Source organism: Vanellus vanellus, assembly GCF_965231255.1.
Source record: "Vanellus vanellus genome assembly, chromosome: 1".
Classification (NCBI taxonomy): domain Eukaryota; kingdom Metazoa; phylum Chordata; class Aves; order Charadriiformes; family Charadriidae; genus Vanellus; species Vanellus vanellus.
The window spans coordinates 118,066,042-118,081,841 of record NC_138905.1 but is presented as its reverse complement, the minus strand read 5'-3'; the positions used below and the strand labels follow the sequence as shown (position 1 = coordinate 118,081,841).

At 40.9% G+C, this 15,800-nt stretch overlaps 1 protein-coding gene across 1 annotated transcript; it reads left to right on the top strand.

Moving 5' to 3' along the window:
* Window positions 1–8,406: 8,406 nt before the first annotated feature.
* Window positions 8,407–11,748, top strand: MIS18A (MIS18 kinetochore protein A; the record flags this gene model as incomplete). The annotated part of the gene is made up of 5 exons (XM_082498571.1): window positions 8,407–8,638; window positions 8,752–8,818; window positions 9,253–9,375; window positions 10,655–10,748; window positions 11,453–11,748. The coding sequence occupies 5 exons, from the start codon at window positions 8,407–8,409 to the stop codon at window positions 11,531–11,533; spliced, it is 597 nt and encodes a 198-aa protein (XP_082354697.1). The 3' UTR covers window positions 11,534–11,748.
* Between the last annotated feature and the right edge of the window lie 4,052 nt (window positions 11,749–15,800).

The window sequence follows — 15,800 nt, the reverse complement described above, 5'->3', positions numbered from 1 at the left end:
CCACCTCTCCAGCTTGTCCAGGCCCCTCTGGATGGCATCCCTCCCCTCCAGCATGTCTACCTCGCCAAAGAGCTTGGTATCATCGGCAAACTTGCTGAGGGTGCACTCGACAGATTAGCTATTCCATCGATCCTGTCCAGGATATCTCCCTGTTTTGTCAAGCCCAGCTAATGAAATGGCCTGAGGCTAATTCCAGGAGATTCTGCCCCAACAGAAAACCCAATCTGACCACGTTGTCTCACTCCTAAGCTGATCCGTACTGTGAATGTTACCCATCCACGGTTGGCAGGTGTTTCAAGTCATTTCACAACCATACTTCCAACTGATTAATATTCTCTCTAAGTGTATTTGTAGTTTTACTGTGGGCTTACTATGCTGAAAGACAGAAGTTCAGATATGGGCCATCTTTGGAAAGGAAAGTATTGTCATAATCCTCCAGCATTTGGGGAAAAAAAAAAGGGGGGGGGGGGGGGAAATTTGCTCGGATCTTCAGCCAATTATAAATCAATAATTTCACGGAGTTAATTTAACCTACAAGAACTTAAAAGTGTTTAGGGACTGAGTCATACACTTATTTGAGGCAAGAAAGAAGCTTGCCTAACCTTCTGCATAACAGGCCAGAGAATGATAGACCATAGGCTCCTCACAGTAATTTTTGGATGAATACAAATGCATGTTTTTCAGATGTTCAGTCATCAAGTAAAAAAAGAATTAATCACAACCCATTTAATACTCTACTCTAAATTGTTCCAGTGAATCATTACCCTCACAAAAAATATGTGGTACATCTGAGTTTGTGTTGCATCAGCTTCCAGCCATTGCGTTTTTGTATGGTACTTTACCATTTGATAGTTATCATGGGGCTCTTCAACTAGTGTTCTAGTGAACCCTCACTAGTGTAGACACTAGAGTTCTAAAAGATGCAGATAGTTCACAAGGAGCATCTTTGAGCCACTGCTCCTTGAGAAACTAATTGATTTGAGTTGATTTCTCTCACTGTAGGATGCATTTCTGGAACTCAAATAATTTTTTCCCAGTTCTTCCCAATTTCTTTAATACTCCTTCTAAAGAGTGCATTCTAATGTAAGTACAACATTCTTGGGGTGATCTAAGCAATGGTGCACATACTATTATCTTCCTGATCTCACTAATAATTTTTTTCTTAATTTGATTAAGCATTATGGAATTGCTTTGGGAGCTTGTGTTCACCTGCTTTACCACCATGATTCCTACTTCCTTCTCAGGTGTGGTTTACAAGAGGTACTTTCCCACTCTGTGTGTAAAACACACACTCTTACTTCCATAGCATGCAACCTGGACAGCTGGCGTAAGTAAAACACATGTTGTTTGCCAACATACCAAGCAGTCCAGACTGCTCTGCCTATCCTCGTGGTTTACTGTTCCCCCATCTTTCTGTCATCTGCAAACCTCATCAGTTATGAATTTATTTTTATCCAGGTGATTAATATAAACAGCAAACAGCAGTGGGTTGAGAGACACTCAAACCAAATAACAACATAAGAAGTGTCATCTCTGAATCACTTGAAGCAGTGAATGAATGTTTCATGCAGATTATTTTATCACACTGATCTATACTTACTTTATCTCTGGTTGTACTTACTTTACGGGAGTTGATCCAGAGCGGGACATATACAGTAAAATAAGGAAAAGAAACGTCACAAACGCAGCAAGCCCAACCCAAAAGGCTATGACAATAGAATCTGTGGATACAACACAGTAGTTCTGTCACTGGTACCATAGCAAATATAAAACTCAGCAATATAATTTATGATCTCCAAGAAAGGTGTGTAATTTAATTATTTCAATTCAATTAAACCCTTAAGAGAGAGGAATCTGAGTGCCAATTTGTTGAAAATCTTAAGAGCCTCCTAACAGTTTATTGTAACAGTGCATGGTCAGGGCTGGGGGAGAGGTTGGAAAAAAAAAAACCTAGTAAGTGTGACGGTCACTAGTACTGTGCATATATTTAAAAGGTAATACTGAACACTTAAGATGCTTTTCACAGTCTCATCTCTTTGCAAGGGATACGGTTCCTTTTACATCACACTGCAGTAAGCAGTGTGGTACTCAAGACTGAGCCGTTACTGCTCAGTGCGTAGCCAAATCTTGTTCTTGGGGGAAAAAGTACAACAACCCATGATCTTTAAGACGATGCTTTTAGGGAGGGAATTCTAGCCTTGAAAACATTTTCTACCAAGAGAAATACCAAAGAAAGGTTGTTGAAACATGCCTGTGACCCTCACAGCACATCAGTCCAGTGGAAGAGAATGTGAACCTTCCCCTGTTCAGCTGCAATACTTTTGTAATCATCATAAACCAGTTCAAAATGCAGTCTACTTTACCAGGACTAGGTGGTTTCTTTAAGGAACAAATAAGTGGATTCCTAGTACCAAAGTATTTGTTCACAATTGGTTTAAACCAGCCCAAGAACCTGTCACTGCTGCTATCCTGGTTCAGAGGAAAACTTTTTTTTTAATTAATAAAAGAAAAAAGAAGATGAACTGATCCCTGATCTTGGTGACCAGAACTAATGGAAGTCTAAGGTGGCTTGGGGAGAAAAGCGAGTTGCTCTTTCATGAATGAAGGCTACGGTGCTGCGCAAATTACTGCCTCAGTTACGGGCTTACTGTCAGATGGGATGAATCTCCTCCTGCCCCAGTAGCACATTCAGTCACTGTTTCAAAAATGCTCTTTCCTGGGATCAGAGTGGTGGTGGTGAATGTCCCAGTTAAAGCCTTGAAAAGGTTGGGTGTTCTGCAGGGCAAAAGTTGAGAAATGCCCTGAATTCATAACCGGCTACTCACTCAGTGTGAGGTGAAAAAGAAGGGTCATTGACTCCAGAGACAAATATTGACCAAGTGAAAATAAATCTTCCATCTCAAAGGACAGAAAACATTGTGTTCTTTGAAACAGGTCCAATATATTTGATTAGGTGTTTCTTTGTGAAAAAGTTCAGAACGTGTTGTCATCAGAGCCACAAAGAGATTAGGGGGAATTATCCCAGCTCCTTTTAAACCTAAAACTAGAGCTGACCCAGCCAGAGTCTTATCAGAAAGCTGAGTTTTGGCTGGGCTACTGAGAAATAAGAATGTGGAGGTCAGCTTATTTTATTCTTCCTCTGTTAAAAAAAAAAAAAAAAAAAAAAAAGTTTTACTGAACTTTAATTCTGAGGATGGCAAATTAGCATGTGAGGGCAAATATTCTGACCTGCTCTTCCCAAACTTATTATGGGAAAAAGTGACAGGGTGCTATTGGCCAACTCCAACTCCTCAAGGGACAATTAGGGGACTTCTGTTTTTTTTTTTTAAAAAAAAAAAAAAAAAAAAAAGGCAAAAAGCAAGCTCATGGTCCAGGGATATTTTGAAAAGCTCAAAGTTTTGAAATGTGCAAAGCCATCAGGACAGAAATGAAGAGTTTGGATTTACAGAATTCCCTATCATCAGAGCTATTTTGGTTTCATCTTTTAAAAGCAGCTTTAATACGATTCATGGAATTCACTAAGTCTAATCAAATTTTCTTCAGGTCTCAGGGCGAGTTTGAACTCTTGAGGGATAAACAGAAACTTCTTGACTGTTTTTAAAGTTCTGAAATCAGGTTTGCTTTTTTTTTAAACTGGGATAACATATTTTAACAATCTGTAAAAAGCTTTTCTATTGCTAAATTTTACAGTCACCTTTTTTGTGTGTGCGTGCATATGTTTTTAAATAGCCCATTAGTTCATGGGCCAATTAAGCTTTTTATTATTTGTATACAAAATTGAGAGAGCTGCACAACTCTATTAATAGAAAGCAAGACCACGACTTTATAGCTGGATTTCAATTCATTTTCATGAGACAAACATGGTCTCACAATACTTCAGGGACAGGCCACATAAGAGGAAAGAAAGTGCAGAGATTCAAGTCTCTGTTTTACATTAAATAAAAAAAAAAACAGGCAAAATTGAATTAGGGAGCTATAATCCTACCCCAGGGGTTATGACAAATGTATGATTCATTTGGGCTGACTCAGCAATGCACCTAAACAAATGCTCAGGTCCCATTGCAGTCAATCAGCAAAGGCCCTCTGGAACATCAACACAGCGGTTACCATAATCCTGGAGATATCCTACATTTTGACAAACTTGGAATGTTTGTGGCTATCTGAGGGGAAATTATCAGATTTTATCTTCAGCACAAAGGGCAAGGACTTGCTGAACTTATTTCGTTTACATACTTCCAAGCAGGTGAAGACAATAATCCCAACAGGGGCTTTTAAAGGTATAAGAATGTAAATATTATGCAAAGACAGGAAAACTTACGAAGTATATTCATAGCTTGACTAGTGCTTGTACTCAAAACAAAATAAAAAATGACCAACTGTGGAATTATTTCCCCTGGTGTTTTCTTTATAACTTGTAACTCACTGTTCTCCCACTGGTATTTGGAGAAGGAAAAATAAAAGTAACAAGATGACGCAGTCTCCATTCGTCCTAGACTGCTGACATGGAAAAATGTCTATTTTTATAGGAAGCAAAAGAAAAAAAAAAGAAAAAGAAAAACAGTTTAACTTCCCTGGCTATCAGAAAACCAAACCCAACACTTTTAGTTTAGAAATCAGTACAGTCATTGTGGGCACTTTAAAAAAGACACAAATCATGGAGCAGAACTCCATTTTGACAAGCTGCCTAGAATTATCTTACATAAACAGCTGCCCCAGGGAACTCAAACTGCCTTAACATTAACCTGCTGAGGGGAAAAAAAAAGTACATCCCTAACCCTACACTTGCATCTTTCTCTTTCTTTGCCTGGGAGCTGAGCATCTGAAATACAGAAGCCTGGCTTCTTGCAGATTTGTTTCCCAAAGCTGAGCCCAAAGGTGATTTCCTTCGGTGTCCAAGAGGGCACGATCTCACCCTGCAGCCTTTTTGTCAGTAAAGGTCTTCACTCACAATGTTCTTCATCTATTATCTAGTTACCAGCTGTAGGAACTTGCAGATATTTTATATCTTTGAGGCATCCACTCCTTTGTAACTAGATGAAGTTGGAGTTACTGTAGTAGCAGATGAGGTGCATAAAAACAAAGTATCATTGCATAAATTGTCCCCTTAGAATATAAAAAGACCTGAAAAGTGGCAGAACTCTACTTCTTTAGGAGCAGAGAATTACTAAAAAAAAAAAAAAAACAAACCACCTCTAAAACTAATGAGAGATCAGTTTACTCAGCTTTTTTAATGAAATAAGGCTTATGAGATGACTCATAAGCACTCACACACGTGTGTGTGGTAATTTCCTCCATGAAACTACCAACAAATTTAAATTAAATCTAACAGAGGGGGAGCGTCTTCTCTCAGAAGCACAATTTCTACAAGTTTCAAGAAAACAGGCAGCAGGGTAAAGAGAATATTATATATATATAAAATTCCATGGAGGGAAATGGTGTCACACAAACTCCACCTCTATTGTGTATCAGGTAACCCAAATTTTAGAAAGATGTCATTAATGAGAAAAAAAAAAAAAAAGAGAAAGATTAGATTCCTCATTTCTGTTGTTTTGGGGTGTTTTTTTTGGTTGTTTGGTTTTGGTTTTTTTTTGTTGTTGTTGTTGTTTTTTGCAAAGCCAGACACATGTCAGGGACTTAGAGCTAGCTTAACTCAGCAGTTTGGGGTTTCCCTGGTGGAACTTGGGGGTAATTATCTGCCCTAACTTTAAAATCAAGAGAATTAGAGAAGCTGCCTATAACCTGCCTGATCCCAGCAGCACCAAATGTTGCTCTACAGCATTATGGAGTAAGATTTTAGATATAAAAGGATGTGGATATTTACACCACCTACTTTAAGGCATGGTGCTGTAAGTTTGGAGGCAATAAACCCCAGGTTCATCAGAGTGGACAGAAAAGCTTTTCTAGAGGTAGCGCAGAATAAGAGTTTCTACTCCCTATTCTTGCTCTTGTAAGGCAAGCAAAGGACATGAAGCTCCTAGCATTGTCCAGTTTAATCTTCAATATTAGAAAGACAGTTTCTTGCACAGTTAATTAGAGAGACGTGAAAATATTTTGAAAGACTATCACATTTTCCTTATGTACCAGATCACTATAATAATCTTGGGGAAAGCAATTTTAGTCTCTGAAACCATATCTGAGCAGTCATAGTTGTCTCCAGTAAACTAAACAGGAACAAAGCCCATAGCTTTGTCACTCAGATGAGGACACAACTATAGGTAGCGACTCAGCAGAAATTGAGGAAAAATGCTGCCTATAGCCTAAGTGACTCAAACATGCCTACCCGCTCTCCCTCGATCTTCGTTAATCCATCCAACCATACTTGGTTAAGTTAATCTCTCATGACATAGCTTGTCATTTTATCTTATCAAAACCTAACCAATGCTGTTACATTAGAAAAAAAAAAATTACTTGCCACTTTAAGTAACTATAAAAAGACATCGCTATCTCATTGTGCAAAAATCAATTGTGAAGCAGAAATAACTGTCCCACAGTGAATTTAATGAATGCTATTTCATGTTATATACTTTGAAAATAAACTTCTAAACCCAGCAGAATCAGCTTTCGTGGCAATAAAGTATTTTGACAATAATGTATATTACTACTTTATCTTACAGTTCAGTAGCACTAAGTCAAAGGAGCAAAGGTAATACAATATGTGTTCAGCTTGTTCCTGGCTAGTGGAAACATACGCTTCTTCTTTTACTAAGGTTTTGAATGTTTATCAGTTGTAACGTAAGCCTTACATCCCAAGACGAGAACATGATAGTCTTATGAAAAACTCTGCTCATTCAGTCAATTTTTCTGATAGTAGCATGCAGGTAACTAACACCCCAAACTACAGATTTGCAATTCATTATATATCCACTTAGCAAATGGCTAAAAAAGAATCTGTTGTTCTAAATAAGAATTAGTATCAGCAGTCATACCATCTCAAATACTGTAAGATAAAGCAAAGAGTTTCAGTATTAGTAAAAACTGCCATTAGAGCATAGTTGTTTTGGAAGGTAGACACCCATCCATATAAACCACACACATATAACTCGGCATGGTCTCTATTGCAAGGAAAATTAAAAAATAAGTCAACGAGACAAGCTATGCAGTATTTTTCCTGTACCAGATTAGCACCTACTACTCTATAATACTTACATTTATTAACCTTCAACTTGCTTCCATCTACTGGAATTGGATCTACGTAATCCCAATAATATTCATACGACCAAAAATATTCAGAGGAGTTAGTTCTGTTAGCCATTTCAGTAGTGCATTTTAAACCAGCTCAGAACTCCAACCAAATACTTTTTTTCATTGTACTTCAGCGCCCTCAGAAAGAGATTGCATAACTGATGCCTATGTAAATCACTCTGGGGTCCTGCAGCTCAAGGACTGCCTTGGTACTAAAAAACATCTAGCAGCAATGAATATTAATGTCTGAGAGATATGAAACTGCAGCCCTTAAAATGTAATCCTCACTTCCTGGTGGACAATTGTTATTCCTCAGTGTATTTTAAATATTCCTTGGCATATTTTAAACTCAGACGGATGTCAAATGACCCAAGAATGGGCTGGAGAAGTGCCAGCTGGGTAACAAACCCTTCCCTCTCAGAAACCTGCACCAATGCAGCGCTCTCTGGAGCTACTGAAAACAGCTGGCCCGAAAGACATTTCTGTATTTCTCTTGATGTAAAAATGTAGGTAAGACCTGACAAAAAGCTTCGCGAACAAAGGCCGTAGTGGAATAACCATGCATTTCGCCTTGCTGCTTCTTCACTCCCTCCACCCCGAAGGCAATGCATGGCCAGGCAGGCTCCCAACCAAGACGAAGGCAGGCCAGTGGAAGCCGTCTGGCCCACAGCGGTCTTGTACCTCGGCAAACATACCCCTATGAGCCTCGCTGAGGTTCACAGACCCGCAATTGCTCACCCCAACTGTGACACAGGCCCTCAGCCCGGTTTCTGCTGCATCCCTAATGCCCCTGGGCTACGCTGCGGCCGGGTAGACCAGGGCTGCTCACTCAAGCACCGGCCTGGGCCTCACGGGGGAAAGACGGGAGCCGACAGCAAGGTACGCAAACACAGCACATAAAGCCCCAGCTCGGTTAAAGGCGGCTTTCAAGACACGTATCGCCATCTTCCCCGTGCCTCCCACCCCTCCGAGGCGCCGCTGAGGCCTGCAGGAACAGCCCCACCCCCTCCGCGGGGACAGCGGCGGGGCTACACCTGCCGCCCCACACCGACGCCGTTAACGGCCGAGGGAGTAGGTGGAGCGGGACCTCGGTGTGTGCGCGCGGGGGAGGCGTAACCACACGCAACGCATCCCCACCCCCTAGGCGGGTCAGGCGCTATTTGCCGCCCGGGCGGGCAGCGGGCTGGCGTCACTGCCGCTTCCGGCGCGGGGGGTTTGAAGGCGATGGCGGGCGCGCTCTACCCACCGCCGGGCCTAGTAGCGGAGTTGAACTCCTCCCTGTCGCTGCTGGAGGCGGGCGGTGGGCAGGCGGCGGCAGCAGCAGAGCGGCAGGCGGGCGCAGAGAACGCAGATCTGCTGCCCATGGTGTTCCTCTGCGCCGGCTGCAAGCGGCCGGTGGGCGACACGCTGAGCTGGGTCACCAACGACGAGGAGGCGGGCTGCATCCTGCTGAGCAGTGAGTCCCGCCCTGCCCCGCCACTCCCTGCCACGCCCCGCCACGCCCGGCGGCCGTTGGTCATCTCCCTCCTTCCCTCCATCCATTCCTCCCTCCCTCCCCCCTCTCCGCAGGTGCGGCCGGTAGCGTCTCGGTGGACTCCGAGCGGAAGCTCTCCAAGCGGCCCGGCGAGTGCGGATGGTGAGGCCCCGGAGCTCTGCTTGCTGCCCCCCCGGGGGTGGGAGGGGGGGGTCCCCGCCAGCGCCCTTCCCTCCCTCCCTCCCTCTCCCGAGGAAGCCGAGAGGCCCCCGGGGAAGGCGCTGAAGAAGAAGCCTGATACCGGACCCCGCGGGTCCTGTTCCCCCGGGCAGGGCTGGGGAGCCTGGGTCTGGGCCTGGAACGCTTCTTTTGGGTGGTCTGTGCAAAGTGGTTCTGTGGTAGCCCTGCCGGGGTGAGCCAGCCAGAGGAGCTGCTGGGAACATAGGCTGGAAGATAAGTGCTTGTAATTACAGTATGTACAGTAGGAGTGAGTGCTCTAAAAACATCATAATTCACAATTTTTTTTTAGAATAGGGGTGGGGGGAGGTGTTTCTTTTTCTTTTCTCCTGAATAAATGTTACATATTTCACTTACAGCATGATTGAAACGTTATTCTGCTCTGGCTGCTCAATGGTACTTGGCAACATCTACAGATGCACCCCAAAGCATCTCGACTACAAGAGGGATTTGTTCTGTTTCAATGTTGACTCAATTGAAAGGTAAAGGCGGGATTTCTATTAGTAAGCCTGCTAACTGTGCTTCACCTGCCACCCATCTTACTGAGGGATGTTCCTGTTGGTGTTTGTGGCATGCCTAGAGGTAGCTGTTTCTGCTGCTCTGTTCCAGAGTTGTTTTCTTGAATTACTGCTGTTAGCATCGTAGTGCTGAAATGGGAGGAATATCACCTGCATAACATTAGACAAATCCTAGAAAAAAGAAAATACCAGGGCTGCCTTTTGTATATGAAATTGCATACCACCCAAGGAAATAATAGTAGGTATACAATGCAGGAGGGTTCCTTCTCATTTGATCAGAAGACTATGTATGTGCTCTGCTTTCGACAACATAAAATGAGCCAGTAGTCATAGGTAGTACCAAATAGGCCTAGCTGTTAGAGGTAAATATCAGCAGAGAACATGGGGAGAGGTGCTTAAGCAGAACTTAGGTTGACATCTGACCTGCACTGATCAAATCTGCTTTTTTTTCCTTGCTAAGGTAGGCAAAAGTAAATCTTAAAACTGAATGTGTGCTTGAGGCTCTTACTTAACTGTATTACAGTCAAAAACTGTCTAGATAATGAAGATGTGCTATTGTATTGGTTTTAACTGGTTTACAGCACTTAAAAGTGGTCTTAAAATGCTCTTCAACAACTATATCCTGAGTTAAGTCTCCACACCAGAGTGCTTTTATCCAAGGATTACTGTAGTAAACAGTGATAGGTTACCTTTGTTTCTGTCTGGGCTAGATTGAATGTTTCTGCTTTTTGTTAAGTTCCAGTTTATTTTGCTGTATTTATGTGGCTGTTCACCTTCCCAATCAGGACAGGTGTGGGGTTTTTTTTTCCCCTCTTCCCACAGCTGTGATACTCTGATTTTTCCGTGGCAGTAAAATTCTCTGAAACACTAACATAGTGACAAAATGACATTTTCTTGGGCAGTAATGCTGATGGCTGGTTCTCCCAGCTAGTGCTACACTGTTCTCAATGTCTGCATAATTTTTCACCATATCCTGTAACACCAGAATTCCTGACCGTCTCTTGGAGTCTAACTTTCATTAAGCAGTGGTGTCTTGGTAGTTCTGTGCTTAAAACTGTTTTCATTCCACTGTACAGTTTGCTTACAAGATTACCAAATATAGATATTTTATTTACTGTCACTGGAATCGTGTTTTCACTCTGCTAGTGTATTAATCATAATCATTGAGAACAATGGATGAGTCCTACACTTATATTTTTGCCTTCAGAGTGAAAAGTGCATGATCTAAACTGTAGCTTATCAGTTACATTCTAGGATCCTCAGAAAAGCAAGCTCTTACTGATGAGGAACCTTTAACTCTTGAAAGTCGAGCTGTCTTGGAAGAGGTGCTACAAAGGGTAAGATTTAACCTTATATCATTCTTTGTTTAAATCACCTCCATGAAATCTGAATGACTAGTTTCTACAAAGCAGCTTATTTCATCCAGACAGTTCTGTGGGTTTTAACATATGCTTTAATACTTCATGCTATTAATATCTGGTGTTATGCAAGACTTTCAGTAACTTTTCCTTCAATTTTAATGATAATTAGCATTTTCTGTTTACCAAGCACAGCTTTAGATTCCTATCTGTGTCCGTAATTAGAAATTTCATTTCTAATTTGTTCTGATTCACTTCTCCAGATTTTCACTTAACTTTGTTTTAGTCATGTCTTTTCTGTCTTTCATGTAAACTGACAATGCTTTTTCTGTAACTTTGTATTGAAATATTATAAATAAAGTTGACATTTTGCTCCACTGAAAACTTTTGATTGCAGGTAGCAGCCAGTTGGGAGCAGCTCTGTCAAAGTCATTTCTGAAAGCTGATGGTTGTCTAGCAAAGGCTGAATGTGTGGAACTGACACCCAGATTGGAAACAATTAGAGAGTTGAGAAAGTATGGAGAGTTAATGTTAGAGTTGAGTGAACTTTCAAACTATGAAAGTTGCAGGAATAGAATCAAATAGCATTGGTGATGCAAGATCAGATTCAAGCACTTGCATCTACTCTTGCTCTTTGTATTGGCAAGTTCTGTTTATAACCAAGCATCTTTCCCTGTTTACAGGCGGACACTGTATTAAAGGCTCTGGAGACAAGACTGACTGCTGTTGAATCAAGTATTGCTTCTCTTCACAATAAAGTCTGAAAGAAATTACGTGCAGGAAGTTTAACTGCTGGAGAATGGTGTATGAGAAACTTGTCTTTGTAATCCTCTGGAATCTGTGGGAACATTATAAAAACTGTGCAAAGAACTGAAAGACGTTTTTGGCTTGTGCTGCAATAGAACAATGCTGACTGAGTTTTCACCATAGACAAGGAGTGCCTTTCTTTTCTATTAAAAGGATACCCCAGAAAGAAATAGATTTTTTTTTTTAATCAAGTTTCTGTAGACTTCTGGTTTAAGTGTAAATATTTATTTAAATTGTTATCTGTGAAAGCAAAGCATTTATCTCCTGACTTCGCTTCTACTCAATATCTACTGAACTGGGTGTGCTTCTCCTTCCTAAACCAATAATAAAAAAACCCAAACCCTTTGTCTGAAGGAACAACATATGTCATTTTTCTTGTCTCCACAGCCTTTGCTTGACCTGTGCTCAGAGACGGGAATGGCCCAACAACTGCCTGGGGTGGTTTGTTGATTGTCTTTTTTTTTTGGCAAGCTTGGGGCTAAAATGTAATGTAAGAGAAAGCTTTAAAAGTGTTAGATAAAATGATCTTCAATACTGTGTGGAAAGCCATATGTTTTACAGCTTCAAAGGGAGGAAAATAAACAAGGCTGGTAACAGCACACCTTTAAGCAAAGCTTGGTGTATATTTGAGCAACGAATCAAAATGCCAATTAAGGATGCTTGTCAGTATTTTGTTTAATGCAGATATTTTGGTTATTTGTCTTTGATCTTCTGTGTATTTAACTAATTGTCAGGGTTTCTTTTATAGTGTGAGTGTTCCAGTTGTAGTCTAAAGGAAGAATAATTTTGAAAAGGTTTGGTTTTGTTACCTGACAGTACTTAATTTTACTACTGCAAGTTTTTTTTAGGTTTTCTCTAAAAACCTGGAATGAAGGCACTGTTTCTCTTTATAAAAGCTTCTCCCCCCCCCCCTTTTCTCTATTTACTGCTTTGTTTTGAAGTAGTACTGAAGTTTATTCTTTAGTGATGGGGTCTCTTATTCTTTCATCTTCCGGTAACTAAAACACTTTGTTACTTGCACACCTGCCAAAGGAATTGTTAAAAGCACTAATCTTTCCAATCAAATTACTCCAGTGTAACTTTTGAGGTAGTTTCTTACCAACATTCAAAAACTTGTTAGAGAGGTGACATAGTAGACTTCATCCTGGATGTCTGAAGAGAACCATGAACTCTGCCCTTTAATTGAAGGTTGGTTGATGTTTTTCATTGTATGTGGAGTATATTTTTGTTGAGATGTTAACAGTTGATGACTTAATAGGCCTACTTTTTCAGATGTAATGCTTTTTTCAGATATGTATTTTTTTCAACATGTGGATTTCCTTTTCTCTTAAGGACAACTATGGGAGCAGGGACACAAGCCCATAAGGATCTTTTTTTTTTTTTTTTTTTTTAAAAAGGATTTTTTTTTTTTTTAGATGAATGTGTGCTCAATTTTTTTTTTTTTAACCGAAGATTGAGACAAGACAGCATAATCTTTTACATCTATATTCCAACGAAGTAGCAGCAAGACACAAAGGTACAAAGATAAGCTTGCATGATTTTCTGATGTTTCCCTACCCAAATTGTTGGCATGTTAGAGGTGGGAGATTAAATAACCTAATGTTTATCAACATGGAAGTAGTTTTTAAGTGGGCTTTTGTATTTGTTCCATTATATTGTGAAATAACCATTTTGGGTCTCCAATTGATGGAAAAAAACAGGTTTGCTGGCCTCAAGCACCACCTGCAGCTTTAAACATGTTCCTCTGTTAAACATGGTGGGCAGCTAACTGTGGTTTAGAGTGAGTTCCCTAAATAGATTCACCAGCTGAGTTCCTTCTGAGACTCATTTAGGTAGATTCCTAGCACCTGTCTCTGTACTATATATGTTGCTACTATGTGTAATGAAAGTGAAGTGCATATATGTAAGCAAGTATTCAAAATAAGAAATTGTTGCTTATCTTAAGGTAAGCATGTGAATTCCATAATGATCCCTCTTTCCTAATACTGTAGGGAAGATACCTGCTGAAGAAGGAACCCAAAAAACAATCTCACCATTATGTCCCTGAACCCGCAGGCAAAAGTGACTACAAAGAATCTGGATTAGATTATGTGTTCCTGTGATGGAACATACACAGGTAACACTTTAAAAGTGTGTGTTAAGTAACCATTTTTATCCTTGGTTTAGTATTATGGTCTTCTATATCTTTATTGAATACCTGCATTTGGTATTAGTGTATATTTAGAACAATGTCTCAGCATATTGTAGGTGGGAGCTGGAGTACATTAACACAACAGACTCTCTTAAAATAGTGTTTCCACACTCTCAAGGTTTCCCAGCTGCTGCTTTGATAAGGTGTGCAATGAACAGTCTAAATTTAGAATAAATTTCATATGGATGTAGAGATACTTATATCTGCATGGGGAAATGTGTGTATTTGGGTATGTACATTGTTCCAAGAAGCTCAAATAACTTTTTTTACTGTGAAGTTCAATTAGGAACTAGTATCTTAAGTAGTTAACTGGGCTGAAGGTAATATAATAGATTTTTTTTTTCTGTTTAAATGTATAAATGTGTATTATGGTACACTTGAACAATTTTTAACCATTGAAGAAAGCTGTAGTTGTTCCCAAAACTTTCCTAGCTGTTGTTCAACTGTTTGGTAATAAAACACTGGAGATGAGTAGGAAATAAACAGAAACTAATGTTCTTATCTGGATGTGATTGCTGCTCTAAAAAGGCATTGAAAAAAGCATAGGGAACAGTCTAGATTTGCACTGTATGGCAAGATGCAGTAGAGCAGAGGTCCAGCAGATAGCACCAGCAGTTGCCTGAAAATGGTAATTGCTGCTGGTAGGCTTAAAGCACCATGGATACAGCTGCGGCTGCCTGGAAAGACACCAAGCAAGCAAGATGGCTGTAAAGACACAAGGAAAGGAAAGAAGTGCAAGTGTGAAACAACTGCTATTCTAGGTGGGACAGGTCTGTCTTGGAGGGAGAAGGGGATTGGGGGCAGGGGGACTGAGATGAAGGTGAAGACACTTATTGCTATGCTGAGTGCTCATGAGAAAGGAGAACAGCCCTTGACTGAGGTCTCTAGATCGGGAGGTTAGGGTCCCTCTGTCTTCCTTTGACAGGAAAAGAGGCTTCTTGCCTGACTGAACGTGGCAGCCTCACTTGGAGACCTGAGGTAGAGGTGTAAAGTGAAATGAACCATTTGGCAGGAACCCTCAGTGTCCACTAGTGACCTGTAGTAGTTTATTCACACTTGGGCTTTGAGAATCCACTAGCTGAAAACTGTCTCCATCAATGCCTCTTTCCTCTTCAGCTGGTTGGATGGAGAAAAGCTGAAGAGCCTGAACTGGAGAAAATGTACTGGAGCAGAAGGAACAGAAGGTGAAGAGGAAACTGGCACGTAATATCCTGACAGGAAAGCATGATCCTGTGGGAGTAAGCATGAAGAAAATAGAAGTGTGATTCCAGGCAAAGCACCTGAATTGGTTTAGTTCTAGAGAGATCTGAACACCAGATTCCTCTAGGTCTTGTGTACACAGGCAAACTGACAGATACAGCTACTGGAGAGTAAACTGACACAGCATATTGACTGTGTTTCTCAAACCCTTAAGCCTCTTACATTCTCATGGCAATAAGGTCTGTGGCCTGCTAACAGCAATGGTGGCACTATATTGACTGTGCTATGGGGCTACAATAGAAGTAAGGCTCGTTTCTGTAATGCCAAGTAGTGTGACACTATCCCAGCAAGTCTTTCCATATGTCTCCCATGGCTTCCTACCGTGTGGCCAGAGGAGTGGAGTATTGTCGTCAGCTTGAAAATGAGCACAGAAACACAATTGTGTTTTCTTTTAAATTAACAAGAACTCCAAGCTCAGCCAAGTCACCCAGGAGACCAAACCTATGTAACTTTATAGTACAGGGCTTTGTGTTTACTGCTAGGACAAAAGCACTGGGGACATAAATCAGGAAAGATCCCCTTGTTTTCACTCCCTGCTGGTGTGAAAGCTAAATTTCCCCCCTAACCCCTGAGGGCTAGTGCTTATACTAGGATGACAGAGAAGATTTGTTTTAAAGCTTTTGTAAATGGAGAGAAAACTCTTCCCAAATCTCTCAGCACAGCAAGTAGATGATTCAAACAATAACGAATTAAAAACCTGAAATGCATTTGGCTCTTCTGACTTACTTTTAGCTATGCCAGACTGTCAAAATGACATTATGTTACTGTACAAC